Source organism: Rana temporaria, chromosome 3, assembly GCF_905171775.1.
Source record: "Rana temporaria chromosome 3, aRanTem1.1, whole genome shotgun sequence".
Taxonomy (NCBI): domain Eukaryota; kingdom Metazoa; phylum Chordata; class Amphibia; order Anura; family Ranidae; genus Rana; species Rana temporaria.
The window spans coordinates 10966309-10990379 of NC_053491.1; the positions used below are offsets into that span (position 1 = coordinate 10966309).

The 24071-nt window shown below is 47.4% G+C and overlaps 1 protein-coding gene across 1 annotated transcript in view; it reads right to left on the bottom strand.

Annotated features, from left to right (window-relative positions):
- Positions 1 to 278: 278 nt before the first annotated feature.
- The window catches only part of IQCH (IQ motif containing H), a 240817-nt gene continuing 217024 nt past the window's right edge, over positions 279 to 24071 (bottom strand). Inside the window, exons 18-21 of the mRNA XM_040342244.1 lie at positions 12446 to 12571; positions 7785 to 7846; positions 2581 to 2689; positions 279 to 613 (exon numbers count right to left, since the gene is read on the bottom strand). Coding sequence (XP_040198178.1) covers positions 545 to 613; positions 2581 to 2689; positions 7785 to 7846; positions 12446 to 12571 — 366 coding nt within the window. The 3' untranslated portion in view covers positions 279 to 544. The remainder of the gene's footprint in view (positions 614 to 2580; positions 2690 to 7784; positions 7847 to 12445; positions 12572 to 24071) is intronic.

Genomic DNA, 24071 nt, shown 5'->3' on the forward strand with positions numbered 1-24071 from the left:
TACGCCGCCATAAGTTGTTTGTGAATCTGGCCCTATATCTGTAGCCATCTGTAAAGGCCGTTCGTTCGGCCATGCATCTACATGGGGTCACGGCTAATTTAAATAAAACACGCCCACTACCTGAAACTTTGAATTACGCGGGGTTACGCCGGCCCATTTACGTTACGCCGGCGCACATATGGGAGCAAATCCTTTGTGGATACCCTACGAGCCTCTCTAAGTTACGTCGTCTTAGCGCATATCAGATGCGCTACGCCAGCTTAAAGATACGCCAAGGTACGTGGATCTGGCCCATGGTGTCTGTAGTTAATGATTTGAGAGGCAGAAATTGACCAAAGAACCCCTAGCATTCCCTAGAGGCTCCCTAGTGTCCCACAGAACCCTGGTTGGGAATGGCCGGTATAAAGGTTGAGGTTCATAGCAGATGTATAGTCCCAGCTATTGGAGGAACAATATGGAGAAGGTCTTATCATTTAGTAGATCCAGAAACAGAAGGCAGTCCATTGTTCCTCCGCTCGGCTGTAATACCGGGTGTGGTGGGACTTCATTGCTCGAACACCAGCTTGTTTTCTTCTGTCACACCTAGGATCGTCTCTATTTCTCGCACGCAGTCCTGCACAGAAGAAAATCAATAGCCAGTAAACTCTAAAATGAGCCGCTCTCTGGATTTATATAGACAAGACATTCATTCCAAATATAACCAGCAGATGTTATCTACAGCGATTTCCATACCGTTCCTCACTTCTTCTCAATAAGAAATCTCAGGGTGACCATGAAATGTAAACCTGATACACATTACTGAAATGTTCAAAAGTCTTTACAAATCTCCTTTTTCAAATGCAAAAAAAGAAAAAAAAAAAAAACTTTGTATACAATGTATCAACGGCTCTAATCTTATAAAATACAATGGGGGGATTTACTAAAAATGGAAGTTAGAAGCCGATTGGCTACCATGCACAGCTGAGAGGCTGAGACCGCCATTAGTCCAGGCACCTGGCGGATCCAGACTTCCGAAATCAGGATGACGCGGTGCCTGGACTGATCCTGGTGACGCCAGCAAAGAGCGCACTTCAGCCCGCTCTCTGCTGAAAACGGGTCACAGGAGTGCAAAATTAATTGCGCTCCTGTCACCCATAGGAGAAGCCCAGCCGCATGAGCCCAGGCTGGACTCCTCCTTTAACCACTTAAGGACCGCCTCCTGCACATATACGTCGGCAGAATGGCACGGCTGGGCACAAGCACGTACAGGTACGTCGTCTTTAAGTGCCTAGCTGTGGGTCGCGGGCACGCGCCCGCGACCCGGTCCGAAGCTCCGTGACTGCGGGACCAGCGGACCCGATCACCGCTGGAGTCCCGCGATCAGCCCCCGGAGCTGAAGAACGGGGAGAGCTGTGTGTAAACACGGCTTCCCCGTTCTTCACTGTGGCGCCGTCATTGATCGTGTGATCCCTGATATAGGGAAACACAATCAATGATGTCACACCTACAGCCACACCCCCCTACAGTTAGAAACACAAATGAGGTCACACTTAACCCCTTCAGCGGTCACACTTAACCCCTTGTGGTTAACTCCCAAACGGCAACTGTAATTTCCACAGTAAACAATGAATTTTTAATGCATTTTTTGCTGTGAAAATGACAATGGTCCCAAAAATGTGTCAAAATTGTCCGAAGTGTCCGCCATAATGTTGCAGTCACGAAAAAAATCGCTGATCGCTGCCATTTACTAGTAAAAAAAAATTATTAATAAAAATGCCATAAAACTACCCCCTATTTTGTAAACGCTAAAACTTTTGCGCAAACCAATCAATAAACGCTTATTGCGATTTTTTTTAACGAAAAATATGTAGAAGAATACGTATCGGCCTAAACTGAGGAAAAAAAAGATTTTTTTATATAGTTTTGGGGGATATTTATGATAGCAAAAAGTAAAAAATATTGTTTTTTTTTCAAAATTGTCGCTCTATTTTTCTTTATAGCGCAAAAAATAAAAACCGCAGAGGTGATCAAATACCACCAAAAGAAAGCTCTATTTGTGGGGGAAAAAAGGACGCCAATTTTGTTTGGGAGCCACGTCGCACGACCGCGCAATTGTCATTCAAAACGTGACAGTGCCGAAAGCTGAAAATTCGCCTGGCCAGGAAGGGGGTATATGTGCCCAGTAAGCAAGTGGTTAAATATGCGCAAAAAAAATGAAAACAGCTCTGACAACAAAAGGGTTCAAGCTATTTTTTTTTCATTTTTTTTCCCCTTTTATTCCTACATTTGGATCATTTTGCATGGTCGTGTTTCCAATGTCGATTGTTTTGTACACACCATTTAATGTCCTATCCACATGTCATCTATTAGCAGTTTCCTATTGATGCAGGTGACCTCCCTGTATAAATCATATGATCGTTCCATGGAATCCTCCCAGTGATAGGAACCTCGTGCCGATCATTAACTCTCCGTTTCTCTTGTAGGACAGTAATTACCAGAACCAGAACGATGCTTTCCATAATGAATGGAGCTCTCCTGTCCACTTCCCTTACCACTGACTTGTGAAACAGAGCTGAAATCGTTAGTTAATTAACAGCTCACCTTGAAATTAGTTTCTCCCTGCATTTTGGGCGCAGATATTTCTTGATGGATGATGAACAGATTGCGAGCAAAGGTCATCAGAGCTCCCTGGAGGTCCTCGGCGATGCTCCTTGTAATGAGATTCAGAGAGAAGCAGGTCAGGTTTGGAAGACGTGTTCATTTACCGATCATTCTACAACATGTTTGTGTCTGCCGTGCTATTAGTAGACCCGCCTTGGAGTATTCGTCCGCGCGTTGCACGCCATACCAATCAAGTTATGATATGTTATTTCATCTCCCTTATGTTATTTACAAGTGGATCATTGAGCTCCATAGTAAATACCATTCTTGGTGCTCATTTACATGTTACTGACCACTGAATGAACCTACAATAGTTAGAGAAGAATTCCAGGTATGGATATTTTTACGTTGTTCTCTTGTACGAGGCCCCACCAATGTAGGAGAAAATGACATAGAAATCTCATTCAGCCTTAATGTGAGGTTCCTGACTATTCTTTTTGAGCAGAACAAGCTTTGTTTTTGTTTTTTCTCTAGATTCTGTAGTCCCGGGTTGGGGCCTGGAGGTTGAAGGTTCCAAAGTGTCATGGGTGGGACAGAACCTTCAATCCCGTGTTCGGATTTTACTAGGTGCTTGCAGTACACAGGTGTGCAGAGTTGTTATATACCCACACCTGAGGATAGCTCAGGGCCCCCAATTTGGTGACAGAAATTCTCACCTAGGGGTCAGAGGAGCCCCAGCTAGGAGTCAGGGACCAGAAAGTCTCACCCAAGGGTTAGAGGAGCCCCAGTGGGAGTCAGAGGACAGAAGGTCTCACCAAGGGGTCAGGGGAGCTCCAGACAGGAGTTGGGAGGACAGAAGGTCTCCACCAGGAGTCAGGGGAGCCCCAGCTAAGAGTCGGGGACCACAAAGTCTCACCCAGGGGGTTAGAGGAGCCCCAGTCAGGAGTCAGAGGACAGAAGGTCTCAACTAGGGCTAAGGGGAGCCCCAACCAGGAGTCAGAGGACAGAAGGTCTCAACCATGGGGCAGGGGAGCCCCATCCAGGAGTCAGGGGACAGAAGGTCTCACCCAGAGGTCAGGGGAGCTCCAGCCAGGAGTTGGGAGGACAGAAGGTCTCAACCAGGAGTCAGGGGAGTCCCAGCCAAGAGTTAAGGGACAGAAGGTCTCAACCAGGGGTCAGAGGAGCTCCAGCTAGGAGTCGGGGACCAGAACGTCTTACTCAGGGGTTAGAGGAGCCCCAGTCGGGAGTCAGAGGACAGAAGGTCTCACCCAGGGGTCAGGGGAGCTCCAGCCAGGAGTTGGGAGGACAGAAGGTCTCCACCAGAAGTCAGGGGAGCCCCAGCCAAGAGTTAGGGGACAGAAGGTCTCAACCAGGGGTCAGGGGAGCCCCAGCTAAGAGTCGGGGACCAGAAAGTCTCACCCAGGGGGTTAGAGGAGCCTTAGTCAGGAGTCAGAGGACAGAAGGTTTAAACCAGGGGTTTGGGGAGCCCCAACTAGGAGTCAGAGGACAGAAGGTCACAAACAGGGGTTAGTGGAGCCCCAACCAGGAGTCAGAGGACAGAAGGTCTCAACCAGGGATCAGGGGAGCCTCAGTCAGGAGTCGGGGGGGGCAGAAGGTCTCAACTAGGGCTAAGGGGAGCCCCAACCAGGAGTCAGAGGACAGAAGGTCTCAACCATGGGGCAGGGGAGCCCCAGCCAGGAGTCAGGGGACAGAAGGTCTCACCCAGGGGTCAGGGGAGCTCCAGCCAGGAGTTGGGAGGACAGAAGGTCTCAACCAGGAGTCAGGGGAGCCCCAGCCAAGAGTTAAGGGACAAAAGGTCACAACCAGGGGTCAGAGGAGCTCCAGCTAGGAGTCGGGGACCAGAACGTCTTACTCAGGGGTTAGAGGAGCCCCAGTCGGGAGTAAGAGGACAGAAGGTCACAACCAGGTGTCAGGGGAGCTTCAGCTAGGAGTCGGGGACCAAAACGTCTCACTCAGGGGTTAGAGGAGCCCCAGTCGGGAGTCAGAGGACAAAAGGTCACAACCAGGGGTCAGGGGAGCTCCAGCTAGGAGTCGGGGGACAGAAGGTCTCAACCAGGGGTCAGGGGAGCCCCATTCAGAAGTCAGGGGACAGAAGGTCTCAACCAGGGGTCAGGGGAGCCCCATTCAGGAGTCAGGGGACAGAAAGTCTCAACCAGGGGTCAGGGGAGCCCCAGTTCAGGAGTCGGAGGACAAAATCTCTCAACCAGGTATCAGGGGAGCCCAGTTAAGGAGTCGGGGGACAGAAGGTTGCATTTAGCACATTATGTGAAACTTACCTCAAAACAAAACCCTCCAGCGGCGTGCTGTCACTGCTGACAGGGCTACCATCTTCGCAATGATGCCACTGTTTACGGAAAAGGTCTCTGAAGGAACAGCACGGGTATCCCATTCCCTCAGAGCGCATGCGCATGTGCCGGTGACGTCACTGGCAGCTTCACAAGTAAATATCTCCTAAATGGCGCACGTTTAGGCAATATTTACTGTACCTATAGGTAAGCCTTATTATAGGCAAATCTGTATGTAAAACATTACCAGAGGCCTTTACTACCACTTTAAGGAGAGGAGGGTTTAGTTCCGAAATGTAACAACTATACGGCTGTAGTGTATATATATATATACACACATACACACGTAGAAACTGGGGGGCCAGGTGTGAGGTCGGGCATCTGCCAAAGTTAATAAAGCTAAATAAGGGAACAAACCTAAATCTTCTATAAAAGCCCCGCAATTTTTAATAATTGAAGACTGTGGCACAAGCCCAACCATAACCAATAACCAGCTCCCTTCTAGGTCTAATAGCATGTAGATCTCATTGTACAATGGCAACGTTTTCAGTGACAGTGCAGTTTGTCTCATCTATTCACAATCAATGAGTCTTTGGATGCAAAGAGACCGACAAGTATTTACTACAACCTCAGAGTGTGAGAACAAAGCCAGCCATTTTATTTCCATTATTGCCTCCTGAAGATTGCAGTCACCCAGCAGTAGCTCTCTGCCGGTAGATGTAGATGGGTGGATTTACCAAAGCCGGGCTTTTCACTTTGCAAGGGAATTTTCCTTTAGCTTAGTGAATACGGTGAGGATCAGCTGACTTCCATCATCCAATCATCTGCAAATAAAAATCGTTTTTTTTTTCCTTGCACATGATTGTGTAGTAGAGACTTTGCCGGGAATTTTCACCACATTCACCAACTATGGCAAATTTCCCTCGCAGTTGTGAACAGGTTATTTTATTAATTCAATCCAAGTATGGGCCGGACGATGGATGGATGGATGGATGGGATGAATGGATGGACAGATAAATGGATAGGATGGGATGGGATGAGTGGATGGACAGATAAATGTATGGGATGAATAGGATGGGATGGATGGGATGAGTGGATGGACAGATAAATGTATAGGATGGGATGGATGGGATGAATGGATGGACAGATAGATGGATAGGATGGATGGATGGGATGAATGGATGGACAGATAAATGGATAGGATGGGATGGGATGAGTGGATGGACAGATAAATGTATGGGATGAATAGGATGGGATGAATGGATGGACAGGATGAGTGGATGGACAGATAAATGTATAGGATGGGATGGGATGGATGGGATGAATGGATGGACAGATAAATGTATAGGATGGGATGGATGGGATGAATGGATGGACAGATAGATGGATAGGATGGGATGGATGGGATGAATGGATGGACAGATAGATGGATAGGATGGGATGGATGGATACATTGTCGTGTGGCTGGATGGATAAATGTTTGGGATAGAATAGGATGGATATAAAAAAAAGATGGGATATGATGGGATGGATAGATAAATAGATGAATGGATGAATAGATGGATAGGATGAATGGATGGAAAAATGGATGGGATGGATGGACAAATAGATGAATAAATGAATGATGGGATGAATGGATGGATAAATAAATATATGGATTAGTGGCTGGATGGACAAATAGATGGATACAAGAATGATGGGATGGATGGATGGATGAACTTATGGATGGATTGGATGAATGAATAAATATATGGATGGGTGGCTGGATGGATAAATGGATTGATGGACAAATAGATGGATACATGAATGGATGGATGGGATGAATGGATTGATGGATGGGATGAGATACATGGATGGGATGAGATACATGGATGGGATGAGATACATGGATGGGATGAGATACATGGATGGGATGAGATACATGGATGGGATGAGATACATGGATGGGATGAGATACATGGATGGGATGAGATACATGGATGAATAGATGGGTGGGCTAAATAGATGGATAAATGGATGAATAGGATGAATGGATGGATGGATGGACAAATAGATGGATAAATGAATGATGGGATGAATGGGATGAATTAATAAATATATGGATGGGTGGCTGGATGGATAAATGGATGGATGGACAAATAGATGGATAAATGAATGGATGTATGGGATGGATTGGATGGATGAATGGATGGATGGGATGAATTGATGGATGGGATGAATGGGTGGATGGGATGAATGGATGGATTCATAAATATATGGATGGGTGGCTGGATGGGTAAATGGAGGGATGGACAAATAGATGGATACATGAATAATTGGATGAATGGATGGATGGGATAAGATGACTGGATGGATGGGATGAATGGATGGATGAATGGATGGGATGGATGGATAGGATGAATGAATGGATGGATGGGATGGATGAATGGGGTGGATGGGATGAATGGATGGATGAATAGATGGGATGAATGAATGGATGGATGGGATGAATGGATGGATGAATAGATGGATGGGATGAATGGATAGGATGAATGGATGGTTGAATGGATGGATGGGATGGATTGATCAATAAATATATGGATAAATGGTTGGATGGACAAATAGAAGGATAAATGAACGATGGGATGAATGGATGGATGGGATGGATTTATGGATGAATGAATGAATGGATGGATGAGATGAATGAATGAATAGATGGATGGGATGGGATGAATTTATGAATGAGATGAATGAATGGATGGATGGGATAAATGGATGGGATAAATGGATGGGATGAATGGATGGATGAATGAATGAATGGATGGATGGGATGAATGGATGGATGGATGGGATGGGCTGGATAGCCTGGGCTCTGACCAATAAGGTGGCAGTACAGAAGTGGTCCTCAGACATACTCACAACATTCCTATTTGATGTCTCTTCAGGTTCTCCAGCAGGATGAAGAGCGTCCCTTGCTTCTCCTGACAGATCAGAGGAAAACCAGTTACAATCCGAGTGAATTAATCCGTCAATATTTATTATCTTCCCGGGACGACCTGCTGCCATTTTACATAAAGAACGATGTCAAAGGTGAGGAGTTGATTTCCTGCCCGATCTATAAGACGATCGTCCAGCGCTCAGCTAACATTCCGTATGTGTAAAGATTTGTCTCCATACAAAGACTGGGAGAAATGTACAGAAGATCGGCGCTGACCGTCTCCGGGGAATATTCTATACGGACCTGCGCTTACCAAGGATCACTATTGGGAGCCATAGAGTTAATAAAACTAGGAATGCACCAATAACGGTGTCTGTGCCGATAAGAAGTTCACCCCTCCCCCCTCCCTCTCGGACACGTCACAGGTCCCAGAAGATTGCCCGGCCTTTCACAGAGCGGGTCGCGCAAGCGCAATGCGTTCCCGGCTGTGAAGCCACAGCCAGGAGCCCACAGTTAGAATGCCGACACCGTGGAGAGGGGCGGGGCTTCGTTCCCCCACATCGCTGGACCGCGGGACAGGTGAGCGTCCGATTGTTAAAAGTCAGCAGCTACGCTTTTTGTAGCTGCTGACTTTTAGATGGGTGGAACTTCACTTTAAGGAGCGTGGCCGCCACGTCCTTAACAACCGATCACTCATTCTGCTGTCAGCGGGGTTCCCCTGTAGACAGCTGAAGTGTAAACTGAAGTCCTGGCAATTGGAGTTGTTTATGCAAATGAGCCTGATACGCCGATTCCCGAACGAATTCGCGTCGTGTAGCCATCGCTTACGTCGTTTGCGTAAGCGTAAGGTTACCCCTGCTATATGAGGGGTAACCTTACGCCAGTCCGCCGTATGCCATGTTAAGTATGGCGTCGGATCCGCGTCGTCTTTTCCCGTCGGGTACGTCCTTTTACGAAGTCGTTCTTGAATACGACTTTACGTCAATGACGCACACGTCGGCGTCATTGACGTTTTCCGTCGAGAACTGGAGCATGCGCACTGGGCTATTTTAAGCCCGGCGCATGCGCAGTTCGATCGGCACGGGGGCGCGCTTAATTTAAACACAAGCCGCCCCCTTTGAATTACGCAGGGATACGCCGGGCCTTTTACACTACGCCGCCGCAAACTACGGAGCAAGTGCTTGAGGAATACGGCACTTGCTCCAGTAAGTTGCGGTGGCGTAGTGTAAATGGCTTACGCTACGCCGCCGCACAATCTTAGAGAATCTGGCCCTATATTACCAAAAGTATTGGGACACCTGCCTATATATAGTGTTATTTATATATACTATATTACCAAAAGTATTGGGACGCCTGCCTTTACACGCACATGAACTTTAATGGCATCCCAGTCTTATAGCTGGATTCAGGTAGGGCGGCTCACTTTTGCGGCGGCAAAGCACTTGCCTCCCAAGTTACGGTGGCGTAGCGTAAATGGTCCGGCGTAAGTGCGCCTAATTCAAATGAGGATGAGGGCGGCGTGTTTTATGTAAATTACTCATGACCCGACGTGATTGAAGTTTTTAACGAACGGCGCATGCGCCGTCCGTGGACATATACCAGTGTGCATTGCTCCAAAGTACGCCGTTTCGACGTGAACGTAAATTACGCCCAGCCCGATTCGCGTACGACTTACGCAAACGACGTAAAAAGATAGGCCTGTTCCGACGTCCATACCTTGCATGGGCTGCGCCACCTAGGGAGCAGCTTTATCTTTACGCCGGCGTATCTCTAGCGTAAACGGCGTAACTAATTGCGACGAGCGCACGTACGTTCGTGAATCGGCGTATCTAGTCATTTGCATATTCTACGCCAAACTCAACGGAAGCGCCACCTAGCGGCCAGCGTAAATATGCACCCTAAGATACGACGGCGTAGGAGACTCGTATCTTAGCCTAATTTAAGCGTATCTGGTTTCCAGAATACGCTTAAATGTACGACGGCGTAGATTCAGAGTTACGACGGCGTGTCTACTGATACGCCGGCGTAACTGTATCTGAATCTAGCTATTTATTACCAAAAGTATTGGGACGCCTGCCCTTACACGCACATGAACTTTAATGGCATCCCAGTCTTAGTCCGGAGGGTTCAATATTGAGTTGGCTCCGCCCTTTGCAGCTATAACAGCTTCGCCCTCTTCTGGGAAGGCCGTCCACAAGGTTTAGGAGGGTGTCTATGGGAATGTCTGACCATTCTTCAAAGGTGTGCGCAGTCTTTTGCATTAGGGTGTGCACCCCCAAAGCTCAAACACACACTACTGATCACTCACGATGTTCATTCAGAAAGAGAAGGGGATGATCAATTACATATTTACCGACCCCTTCCTCCACTCATCGTAAAATATCCTTGCAGCAACAGCTGGCAGGAGATGGGGGAAGCTGGTAGCACTGCAGGGGGAAGGAGGGAGCCAGGGCAGTAGGGGGAATCTGTGCTGTAAAAGGTGATTATTGTGTGCCTGGGCACACCCTGTGCGCACGCCTATGCCATTCTTCCAGAAGCGCATTTTTGAGGTCAGGGCACTGATGTTGGACAAGAAGTCTTGGCTTGCAGTCTCTGCTGTAATTCGTCCCAAAAGTGTTCTATCGGGTTGAGGTCAGGAATCTGTGCAGGCCAGTCAAGTTCCTCCACCCCAAACTCGCTCATCCGTGGGCTAGATTCAGGTACAATTGCGCTTTTTTTACGGAGGCGCAGGGCAACAATTTTGCCCTGCGCCCCCGCAAATATTTTGCGCTGCCCTCGATTCACGGAGCAGTAGCTCCGTAAATTGCGAGGGCGCGCCGGCAAAATTGCCCGGCGTAAGCGCGCGCAATGTAAATGATCCCGCCGGGGGCGGGAATCATTTAAATTAGGCGCGCTCCCGCGCCGAGCGTAGAGCGGATGCTCCGTCGGGAAACTTTCCCGACGTGCATTGCGGCAAATGACGTCCAGCTCCAGTCACGAATCACTTACGCAAACGACGTGAAATTCAAATTTCACGTCGCGGGAGCGGCGGCTATACTATTAGAAGGGGCAGCCTTGCGCTAAAGTTGCCGTACGGAAACTCCGTACCTGGCTTGCGCAGGGCCCGCGCAAGTTTGTGAATCAGTGGTAGTATGCAATTTGCATACTATACACAGATCACAATGGGAGCGCCCCCTAGCGGCCCACGCAAGAATGCAGCCTAAGATATGCGTGGCATAAGAGCCTTATGCCACGCAGATTTTAGGCTGCAGTAGGTGTAACGAGGTTCCTGAATCAGGAGCATTCGCTACACCGGAGCAAGTAAGCAATTGCGCAATTGCTTCTTCAATCTGGGCCCCTGTGTGCACGCCTATGTCATTCTTCCAGAAGCGCATTTTTGAGGTCAGGGCACTGATGTTGGATGAGAAGGCCTGGCTCGCAGTCTCTGCTGTAATTCGTCCCAAAAGTGTTCTATCGGGTTGAGGTCAGGAATCTGTGCAGGCCAGTCAAGTTCCTCCACCCCAAACTCGCTCATCCATGTCTTTATAGATCTTGTTTTTTTTTTAAATCAAAGTAATTCACCCAAATGCCACGTGGGCTCAGGAACATTAACCCCTTCCCGACCGCCGCATGTAGATATACGTCGGCATAATGGCACGTACAGGCACATTGGCGTACCTGTACGTCCCTGCCTTCTAGCGGGTGGGGGGTCCGATCGGGCCCCCCCCCCCCCCCCGCTACATGCGGCAGTCGGGTTTCCTCGGGGAGCGATCCGGGACGAGGGCGCGGCTATTCGTTTATAGCCGCTCCGTCGCGATCGCTCCCCGGAGCTAAAAAACGGGAAGAGCCGTATGTAAACACGGCTTCCCCGTGCTTCACTGTGGCGCTGCATCGATCGAGTGATCCCTTTTATAGGGAGACTCGATCGATGACGTCATTCCTACAGCCACACCCCCCTACAGTTGTAAACACACACTAGGTGAACCCCAACTCCTACAGCGCCCCCTGTGGTTAACTCCCAAACTGCAACTGTCATTTTCACAATAAACAATGCAATTTGCTGTGAAAATGACAATGGTCCCAAAAATGTGTCAAAATTGTCCGATGTGTCCGCCATAATGTCGCGGTCACGAAAAAAAATCGCTGATCGCCGCCATTAGTAGTAAAAATTTTTTTTTTTATAAAAATGCAATAAAACTATCCCCTATTTTGTAAACGCTATAAATTTTGCGCAAACCAATCGATAAACGCTTATTGCGATTTTTGTTACCAAAAATATGTAGAAGAATACGTATCGGCCTAAACTGAGGAAAAAAAATGTTTTAGATATGTTTTTGGGGATATTTATTATAGCAAAAAGTAAAAAATATTGCATTTTTTTCAAAATTGACGCTCTATTTTTGTTTATAGCGCAAAAAATAAAAACCGCAGAGGTGATCAAATACCACCAAAAGAAAGATCTATTTGTGGGGAAAAAGGACGCCAATTTTGTTTGGGAGCCACGTCGCACGACCGCGCAATTGTCTGTTAAAGCGACGCAGTGCCGAATTGTAAAAACCCCTTGGGTCATGTAGCAGCATATTGGTCCGGTCCTTAAGTGGTTAAATAGGTTGCTTGGGAACACTGTGGGCACACCTAGAAATTTGCAGTTTCCCAGTCTTACCTTCACATCATATCCGACGCCGTGCGCTTTGCACATCTGGAAGAAGACGTTGTAATACACAAGCGAGAGGTTTGTGTGGACGAGGCGTGTGCTGAGGACGGCGACTCGGCTGCACAGAAGGGGGGTCTGAAAACACAAAACACAATTCCTCAGCAGGGGGGGGACATTTTAAGGTGACACCATATTCTTACAATGCATTATATAGAAGGGTTTTTAACCACTTGCTTACCGGGTACTTACACCCCTTGCTGCCCAGGCCAATTCCAGCTTTCTCACACTACGAATGACAATTGCGCGGTCATGCAACACTGTACCCAAAGGAAATTGTTATATTTTTTTCACACAAATAGAACTTTCTTTTGGTGGTATTTATTCCCCACTGCGTTTTTTTTTTTTTTTGGTAAACAAAAAAAAAGCCTGAACATTTTAAAAAGGAAACAAAATACATTTTGCAAACAGATAATTTTTCTCCTTCACTGATGGGCACTGATGAGGCTGCACTGATAGGTGGCATTAAGAGGTGTCACTAATAGGCGGCACTGATGGGCCCTGGAAGGTGGCACTGGTGGGCACTGATCAGGAGGCACTGACGATGAGGCACTGGTAAGTGGCACTGGTGGGTGACACTGATGAGGCGGCACTGGTGGGCACTGATCAGGAGGCACTGATGAGGCTGCACTGATAGGTGGCACTGATGGGCCCTGGAAGTGGGCACTGATGATGAGGCACTGGTGGGCACAGGTAGCGACACTGATGAGGCGGTACTAGTGGGCACTGATAAGGCAGCACTGATCAGGAGGCACTGGTAGGTGACACTGATGAGGCAGCACTGGTGGGCACTGATGATGAGGCACTGATAGGTGACACTGATGTGGTGGCACTGGTGGGTACTGATAAGGCAGCACTGGTGGACACTGATCAGGAGGAACTGATGAGGCACTGATAAGTGGCACTGGTGGGCACTCATCAGGAGGCACTGATAGGTGACACTGGTGGGCACTGATCAGGAGGCAATGATGGGCACATGTAGGTGACACTGATGAGGCGGCACTGGTGGGCATTGATAAGGAAGCACTGGTGGGCACTGATCAGGAGGCACTGATGGGCACTAATGAGGTGGCACTGATAGGTGGCACTGGTAGGTGACACTGATAGGGCAGCACTGGTGGACACTGATGGGCACTAATGAGGTGGCACTGATGGGTACTGGTAGGCAGCACTGGTGGTCACTGATCAGGAGGCACTGATGACGCACCGATTGGCAGCACTGTTGGGCACTGATAGGTGGCACCGGTGGGCGTGGATTTGCAGCACTAGTTTGCACTTAGGGGGCCGATGTCCCTTTTAACAGAAGCGAGTTACCGGCTTTATTCTTTTCCGCACTGCTCCTGTGTAAACCCAGGCTTGTCATAGTGACTTCAGTCTGGGCTCACATAGGAGCAGTGTGGGAAACTGCATGCGATTCGGACAGGAATCGCACTTCATTCCGGTTCAAACTGCACGCAATTCTTGGCAGTGAGATTTGCGCCCATTCATTCAAATCACACTGCAAATGTATCGGTTTCGGGGATCGTGAGGATTTTCATGAGTATGAGTGCTTGTAAAAATACTCGGAATCGGCACCGATACCAGTGTCGGTTGAACCCAAAAGTTATAGCATCTACAAAATAGGGGGTAGTTTTATGGCATTTTTATTAATATTTTTTTTTTACTACTAATGGCGGCGATCAGCGATTTTTTTTCGGTACTGCGACATTATGGCGGACACTTCGGACACATTTTTGGGACCATTGGCATTTATATAGCGATCAGTGCTATAAAAATGTTTACACACACAGCTCCCGGTTCTCGCTCTGTAACAAGCGATCGCGGGTGCCCCGGGCGGTGATTGCGCCCGCTGGGCACGTGCGTCGGCACCAGGGGCGAGCGGGGGGCGCGCGCCCCTATTGGCTGAAATGCGAGATGACATATAGCTACGTGATCTCGCGCAGCCGAGCCGACCTGCCGCCGTATAACTGCGGCGGCTGGTCGGCAAGTGGTTAAGGACCCCCTACCAACGATATACGCCGGCAGAATGGCACGGCTGGGCACAGGTACGTCGCCTTTAAGAGCCCAGCCGTGGGTCGCCGGCGCGCGCACGTGACCGGGTCAGTAGCTTTGTGACCGCGCCCACGGGACCTGATCGCCACCGGTGTCCCACGATAGGTCACAGGAGCTGAAGAACAGCCGTTCTTCTGTGTGGCAGTGACACTGATCATCTGTTCCCTGATATAGGGAATGAGGATCAGTGACGTCACGCCTACAGCCACGCCTTCTACAGTAAGAATCACTCCCTCAGGGCACACTTAACCCCTTAGCGCCCCCCTAGTGGATAACCCCTTCACTGCCAGTGTCATTTTCACAGTAAGCACTGCATTTTTATAGCACTGATCGCTGTGAAAATGACAATGGTCCCAAAAATGTGTCAAAAGTGTCCGAAGTGTCCGCCATAATGTCGCAGTCACGAAAAAAATACTAGTAACAAAAAAAAAAAAAATATTAATAAAAATGCCATAAAACTATCCCCTATTTTATAAACGCTATACATTTTGGGCAAACCAATCAAAAAAAGCTTATTGCGATTTTTTTTAACCAAAAATAGGTAGAAGAATACGTATCGGCCTAAACTGAGGAAAAAATTGTATTTTTATATATTTTTGTGATCAAATACCACCAAAAGAAAGCTCTATTTGTGGGGAAAAAAGGACGCCAATTTTGTTTGGGAGCCACGTCGCACGACCGCGCAATTGTCAGTTAAAGCGACGCTGTGGCGAATCGCAAAAACTGTCTGGGTCCTTTACCTGCATAATGGTCCGGGTCTTAAGTGGTTAATGCATGAAATGACCGCCATTTTATTCTCTAGGTTCTTTTAAAAAAAAAAAAAAACATATATAATGTTTGGGGTTCTGTGTAATTTTATAGAATTTTTATTTTTGGGGATTTTTACATGTAGGAGAGAGAAATGTCAGAATTGGCCTGGTAGGCAAGTGGTTAATAATTTTTTTTCCCATATTATTGGTTGAACTAGATGGACTTGTGGCGGTGCGTCCATAAGGGGCGCACGGGCGATGCCCCCTCTCTCCTTCCACTACTCTATCACCATAGATAGTATCATGCATTGCATGAATCTATCTATGGTCGCCGCTGCCTATCAGGCGTCCAATCATAGCAGAGAATGGGAAGAGAGGATGGGAGTAGACATTGAGGAGTGTGGAGGACATCGCTGCCGTGACCCGCTTCCCCACCAAGACAAGGTAAGTGCCGGGCTGGCGGGGGATGCACACTGGTAGCATTTGATGGCCACAGTAGTAGCAATTGATGGGCACACTGGCAGCAATTGATGGGCACAGTGGCATTATTTGATGGGCACAGTAGCAGCAGTTGATGGGCACAGTGGCAGCGTTTGATGGGCACAGTGGCAGCAATTGATGGGTACAGTAGCTGCGTTTGATGGCACAGTGGCTGTGTTTGATGGGCACAGTGGCTGCGTTTGATGGGCACAGTGGCTGCGTTTGATGGACACAGTAGCTGCAATTGATGGGTACAGTAGCTGTGTTTGATGGCAGAGTGGTTGTGTTTGATGGGCACAGTAGCTGCATTTGATGGGCACAGTGGCTGCGTTTGATGGGCACAGTGGCTGTGCTTGATGGGCACAGTGACTGCGTTTGATGGGCACAGTGGCTGCGTTTGATGGGCACAGTGGCGACAATTGATGGCTACAGTAGCTGTGTTTCATGGCACAGTGGCATCAATTGATGGGCACAGTGGTTACATTTGATGGGCACAGTGGCTGCGTTTGATGGGCACAGTGGCGGCAATTGATGGGCACAGTGGCAGCGTTTGATGGGCACAGTGGTTGTGTTTGATGGCACAGTAGCTGCATTTGATGGGCACAGTGGCTGCGTTTGATGGGCACAGTGGCTGCAATTGATGGGCACAGTGGCTGCGTTTGATGGGCACAGTGGCTGCGTTTGATGTTTTTTTCGGCAGAATTTTTCAGTTTGTTTGCGCCCCCCAAAAATTTTAAACACAAGTCCCCACTGGACTTGTGTCTTTTTTCAACCAGACTAACTATGTAACTATAATGTAACTATGTAACTATCATATAACTATGTATTATCTCCAATTACTTCCTATACTGCTTTGGCCAGATTCAGGTAGGGCAGCGTAACTTTGTGCGGGCGTAGCGTATGTTATTTACGCTACGCCGCCGTTAGAGAGGCAAGTGCTGTATTCACAAAGCACTTGCGTCCTAAGTTACGGCGGCGTAGCGTAAATGTGCCGGCGTAAGTGCGCCTAATTCAAATGAGGAAGAGGTGGGCGTGTTTTAGGGAAATTAAGCATGACCCCACGTAAATGACGTTTTGAACGAACGTCGCATGCGCCGTCCGTGGATGTATCCCAGTGCGCATGCGTCAGGTAGAATGCCTAAGATACGTCGAACACTGCCTATGACGTGAACGTAACTTACGCACAGCCCTATTCGCGTACGACTTACACAAACGACGTAAAAAGATACGCTTGTTCCGACGTCCATACCTTGCATGGGCTGCGCCACCTAGGGAGCAGCTTTATCTTTACCCTGGCGTATGTCTTACGTAAACGGCGTAACTAATTGCGACGGGCGCACGTACGTTCGAGAATCGGCGTATCTTGCTCATTTGCATATTCGACGCGGAAAACAACGGAATCGCCACCTAGCGGCCAACGTAAATATGCACCCCAAGATACGACGGCGTAGGAGACTTACGCCGGTCGTATCTTAGCAACATTTAAGCGTATCTCAGTTTGAGAATACGCTTAAATATGCGACGGCAGGGATTCGGACTTACGACGGCTCATCTAATGATACGCCCGTCCAGGGCCGGCCATAGGTGTTCAGGCGCCCTGTGCGAGCTAATCTTATGGCACCACCCCCCCCATCTTCACCCCTGGCCCCCTGGTCACCTAAACATACACAAAGAGGAAAAAAATATTTCATATCAGTGCAGCCCCCCCCCCCCCGTTCAGTGCAGCCCCCCCATTCAGTGCAGCCCCCCATTCAGTGCAGCCCCCTCATTCAGTGCAGCCCCCCTTCAGTGCGAGTGCCACCGCGGGTGTAATACAATCGCGAAGGGGGTGCCGGTCTGACACCCCCCCAGTGTGTGGTACCCGGGGGGGCGTCTCGCCCCCCCTTAGTACGCCTCTGGATGGCCGCACGGCGCCCCTGTTGCCCATGGCGCCCTGTGCGGCCGCACAGCTCGCACACCCCAAAGGCCGGCCCTGCGCCCGTCGTAAGTTACCTGAATCTGGCTACTTGTCTTTAGAATGTTTTTCTCGGCACTCTGGGAGAGGCGGGGTTTATTGCGGTGTAATAACGTACAGGAGAGACCCACTTATGGGCTCAGCGCTCATATAGGAGACATACCGCCGGTGTTTGCTGAACGCAGACTCCGGTACATAAGTGGTCCCTGTCCGTCTATCACAAAGGACATTGAATGATGTGCTACATAAAAACGGTGCAGCTTGTCCTCCTCCAGCCTCCCCCAGGAACACAATGTGCGCGCCGCTCTTTATGGCGTCCTCTGATCAATACCTTTTATAGGCTGTAATCCAAAACCTTTGTGAGGAACCAAAGAGCAACGTATCGATGGCTTTTACAGCTGACCTGCTCTATTGGGCTCCCGATGTGCCCCCCCCCTCCCCCTCCCTGACAATTAATGGGGAAAAAAAAACAGTTTTACTTCCCGGCCGCGATAAAAGTGGATATTTCGAACTCTCGGCATCATTCCCCAAACACTCCGAGTCACAGGAAAAAAAAATCGACTTGGTCTGAAGTGGCCCCGCCCACTAAGCTTTCCTATAGATCAAGGGCAGTAAAAGGATCATTCTCACAAAACAGGTCCTAACATTTTTTTTTCTTTCCAGAGCAGGTCGGGTTCGATCCTGATGTCACTTGACCAAATGATTTAACACACCATATTACCAAAAGTATTGGGACACCTGCCTTTACAAACGCACATGAAATTTAATGGCATCCCAGTCTAAAGCCTCGTACACAGACAGGATCGTATTTCCCGACGGGCTGTTGTCGGAAAATCAACGCTCCTTCTGGACAATTGTTGTCAGATTTTCTGCAGACAAATGGCGGAATGGCACGGCTGGGCACAATCACGTACCCGTGCGTGGCCCTTTAACCACTTGCCCACCGGGCCTATTCTGGCACTTCTCTCCTTCATGTGAAAATCACAATTTTTTTGCTAGAAAATTAATCAGAACCCCCAAACATTATATATATATTTTTTTTAGCAGACATCCTAGGGAATAAAATGGCGGTCATTGCAATACTTTTTGTCACACCGTATTTGCGCAGCGGTCTTACAAGCGCACTTTTTTTGGGGAAAAATCACTTTTTTGAATAAAAAAATAAGACAACAATAATTTTTGCCCAATTTTTTTATATATTGTGAAAGATAATGTTACGCCGAGTAAAATGATACCCAACATGACACGCTTAAAAATTGCGCCCGCTCGTGGCATGGCGTCAAACTTTTACCCTTAAAAATCTCGATAGGCGACGTTTAAAAAATTCTACAGGTTGCATTTTTTGAGCTACAGAGTAGGTCTAGGGCTAGAATTATTGCTCTCGCTCTAACGATCGCGGCGATACCTCACTTGTGTGGTTTGAGCACCGTTTTCATATGCGGGCGCTACTCGCGTATGCGTTCGCTTCTGCGCGCGAGCTCGTCGGGACGGGGCGTTTTTTAAAAAAAAAATTTGTTTTCTTATTTATTTTTATAATTTTTTACAATGAAATAATAAAAAAAAAAATATATCACTTTTATTCCTATTACAAGGAATGTAAACATCCCTTGTAATAGAAAAAAGCATGACAGGTCCTCTTAAATATGAGATCTGGGGGTCAAAAAGACGTCAGATCTCAAATTTAGGCTTAAATGCAAAAAAAGAAAGAAAAAATTAAACTGTCATTTTTTTAAATGACAGAAAAAAATAATTTTGCTTTAAGAGGCTGGGCGGGACTGACGTTTTGACGTCACTTCCGCCCAGCAGAGCTATGGGGACGGGCGAAGGAGATTTTTCCTTCAGTCTCGTCCCCAGTCACCAGCCGAACGGTCCCGATCGCGGGAGGGGGGGCCCTCTCCCGCCACCGATAACAGCGATCTCGCGGCGAATCCGCCGCGGAGACCGCCGTTATCGTTTACAGGACCGTTGGCACTAAAGATGCATACCTCGGTTGTGGCAGCAGCTGCTGCCGTTACCGAGATATACATCTTTAAAAACAGGACGTCTTTTAGACATGGGGCAGTGGGCAAGTGGTTAAGCCTAGCCATGGGGTCGCGCACGCGCCGCGTGCACGCGACCCGGTCCAAAGCTCCGTGACCGCGGGGGACCCAATCGCCGCCGGTGTCCCTCGATCGGTCCTCCAGAGCTTCACTGTGGTCGCTGTCATTGATCGTGTGTTCCCAGATATAGGGAAACACGATCAATGACGTCACACGTCCAGCCCCGCCCCCCTACAGTTAGAAACACATATGAGGTCACCCATAACCCCTTCAGCGCCCCCTAATGGTTAACTCCCAAACTGCAATTGTCATTTTTACAGTAATCAGTGCATTTTTATAGATTTTTTTGCTGTGAAAATGACAATGGTCCCAAAAATGTGTAAAAATTGTCCGAAGTGTCCGCCATAATGTCGCAGTCACGAAAAAAATTGCTGATCGCCGCCATTAGTAGTAAAAAAAAAAAAATATTAATAAAAATGCAATAAAACTATCCCCTATTTTGTAAACGCTATAAATTTTGCGCAAACCAATTGATAAACGATTATTGCGATTTTTTTTACCAAAAATAGTTAGAAGAATACGTATCGGCCTAAACTGAGGGAAAAAAAATGTTTTTTTATATCTTTTTTGGGGATATTTATTAAAAGCAAAAAAAATTGATTTTTTTTCAAAATTGTCGCTCTATTTTTGTTTATAACGCAAAAAATAAAAACCACAGAGAAAGAAAGCTCTATTTGTGAAAAAAAAAGGACGCCAATTTTGTTTGGGAGCCACGTCGCGCGACCGCGCAATTGTCAGTTAAAGCGACGCAGTGCCGAATCGCCAAAACTGGCCAGGTCCTTTACCTGCATAAAGGTCCGGGTCTTAAGTGGTTAAACGATGTATTTTTCCGGGTTGTAAAAAATTATTGTGTGTGGGCTAAAACAACGTTAAAAACCTGCGCATGCTCAGAAGCAAGTTATGAGACGGGAGCACTCGTTCTGGTAAAACTAGCGTTCGTAATGGAGTAAGCACATTCATCACGCTGTAACAGACAGAAAAGCGCGAATCGTCTTTTACTAACACGGAATCGGCTAAAGCAGCCCCAAGGGTGGCGTCATCCGCATTGAACTTCCCCTTTATCCACTTAAGACCCGGACCTTTAGGCAGCTAAAGGACCCGGCCAGTTTTTGCGATTCGGCACTGCGTCGCTTTAACTGACAATTGCGCGATCGCGCGAAGTGGCTCCCAAACAAAATTGGCGTACTTTTGATCTCCTCTGCGGTTTTTATTTTTTGCGCTATAAACAAAAATAGAACGACAATTTTGAAAAAAAATAAATATTTTTAACTTTTTGCTATAATAAATATCCCCCAAAAATATCTAAAACATTTTTTTTTCCTCAGTTTGGGCCGATACGTATTCTTCTACATATATTTGGTAAAAAAAACGCAATAAGCGTTTATCGATTGGTTTGCGCAATTTTTTTTATAGCGTTTACAAAATAGGGAATAGTTTTATTGCATTTTTATTATTTTATTTTTTTTACTAATACTAATGGCGGCGATCAGCGATTTTTTTCGTGACTGCGACATTATGGCGGACACTTCGGACAATTTTGACACATTTTTGGGATTATTGTCATTTTCACAGCAAAAAATGCATTAAAAATGCATTGTTAACTGTGAAAATGACAATTGCAGCTTGGGAGATAACCACAGGGGGCGCTGAAGGGGTTAACTGTGACCTCATATGTGTTTCTAACTGTAGGGGGTGTGGCTGTAGGTGTGATGTCATTGATTGTGTTTCCCTATAAAAGGGATCACTCGATCGATGACGCCGCCACAGTGAAGAACGGGGAAGGTGTGTTTACACACAGCTCTCCCAGTTCTTCAGCTCCGGGGGGCCGATCGCGAGACTCCAGCGTCGATGGGGTCCGCGGGTCCCACGGTCACAGAGCTTCGGACCGGGTCGCGGGCGCGCGCCTGCGACCCACGGCTGGGCACTTAAAGAGAGGACGTACCTGGACGTGCTTGTGCCCAGCCGTGCCATTCTGCCGACGTATATGTGCAGGAGACGGTCCTTAAGCGGTTAAAGTACCGTCGTACGTGTTGTACGTCAATGCGCTTTGCTAGAGCATTTTTTTAAATCGATGGTGTGTGGGTAACGTCGTTTTAATGATGAAGTTGGAAAAACTTTTTTTTTTTTTTTTCTACATGCCGAAAAACATCATTTTTTTTCATGCCGAAAAATGATCGCATAAGAGTCCGATATTCCACAAAATCAAAAAACTTGAAGAGGGCTCCGTAAAGTGAATGGATCAAAAGTGAATCTTCCACCAGTTGTGTCACCACCACCAATTTCTAAAATGCTCACTCACCAGACCCCAATGTAATAATCGCCTTTAAAATCAATCAACACGCTATTTCCCAAATGTGAAATGGATGTTTCTTCTCTCTCCAGTTCGCTGTTTCCCTCTTTCCATGAGGTGATGCTGTAATTTTCTTAAAACAAGGGGCTTAACATAGTGTAATATGCTCCAAAAATATAGTTTTATTGGTAAAAAAACATTTAAAATGCACTCACATGGTGTTGTGCCTAGTGGACTGGCACCAGTCTTTCTAGCACTACCGAGCGCCACCAACACATTTGCACGTGACGTATTTCCGCCCAGAAGTTTACCCAGAAGCCTCTACGCGTTTCGCAAGTGGCATTGCGTCATTAAGAGCTTCCTGATGACGCAACGCCGCTTGTGAAACTATGTTGAGCCCCTTGTTTTAAGAAAACTACAGCATCACCTCATGGAAAGAGGGAAACAGTGAGCGGACTGGAGAGAGAGGAAACATCCATTTCACATTTGGGAAATAGCGTGTTGATTGATTTTAAAGGCGATTATTACATTGGGGTCCGGTGAGTGAGCATTTTGGAAATTGGTGGTGGTGACACAACTGGTGGAAGATTCACTTTTGATCCATTCACTTTACGGAGCCCTCTTCAAGTTTTTTGATCTTGTGGAATATCGGACTCTTTTGCCGCGTACACACGACCGTTTTTCAGGTTGTAAAAAATTAAGTTTTTTTTATGTCGTTAAAAACGATCGTGTGCGGGCTTCAGAGCATTTTCCGGGTTCTGAAAAACGGACAAAAAAAAAAATTAGAACATGCTCTATTTTTAACAACGTTTTTAATGTTGTCGTTTTTCGGGTTGTAAAAAATGGTCGTGTGTGGGCTTTAACGATGTGAAAAAACGCGCATGCTCAGAAGCAAGTTATGAGACAGGAGCGCTCGTTCCAACCCCCTCCTTTCTACTCCACTCCCAAACCAACTTCTACCCCTCCCATCGAGCAAAGGGAAAATGGCCCCCATGTGCTGGAATGCTTGCCTCGTGGTCAAGAAACAGATGTAACAAGAGAACACCATATGTGGATGAGCCAATCAGATGCACCCATATGTGATGACGCTTGCTTATGTCACTTTGGCTATAAAAGCTGTAACTTGAATAAGGGGCTTCCTGTTGAGAAGGATTGTTGTACTGACCAGGGTTGTGCAGTGTAATCTCTCCAGCAGGGGCGGACTGACAACTCATGGGGCCCACGGGCAATAAAAGATTATGGGGCCCCCCGAGTTTACAGATGACCACCACGCCAGGAGGCAGTGCAGAGGCGGGGAAGCTAAAATCTCAGGATTTCCACATCAAAAGCATGTCGGTTTCGGACATATCAGGGACAGATGTAAAAAAAAAAAAAAACACAGGGCCAGATTCACAGACGAGATTCGCCGGAGTTTCTACTGATACTCCGGTGTTTTTTCAAATTTGCCGCGTCGTATCTTAATTTGTGATTCACAAACAAGATACGACGGCTTTTGGCTAAGATCCGACAGGCTTACAGCTTCGTACGCCTTCGGATCTTAGGATGCAATACTTCGGCCGCCGCTGGGTGGAGTTTGCGTCGTTTTCCTGCGTCGGGTATGCAAATGAGCTTTTACGGCGATCCACAACGGTTTTCGCGTTCGTTACATCGTCGCTAGTAATTTTTTCCCGTCGCAAAGTTAAGCCTGCTTTTACATGGCTTAATTTTAGACGAGCCATGTTAAAGTATGGCCGTCTTTCCCACGTCGAATTTAAATTTTTTTTTTTTTGCGTAAGACGACCGGGAATACGAAAGTACGTTACGCACGTCGGCGTTCAAAAAAATGACGTCACTTCACGCAAAGCACGGCGGGAATTTCAAAACGGAGCATGCGCAGTACGTCAGGCGCGGGAGCGCGCCTAATTTAAATGGTACACGCCCCATTTGAATTAGGCGGGCTTGCACCGGACGCCTT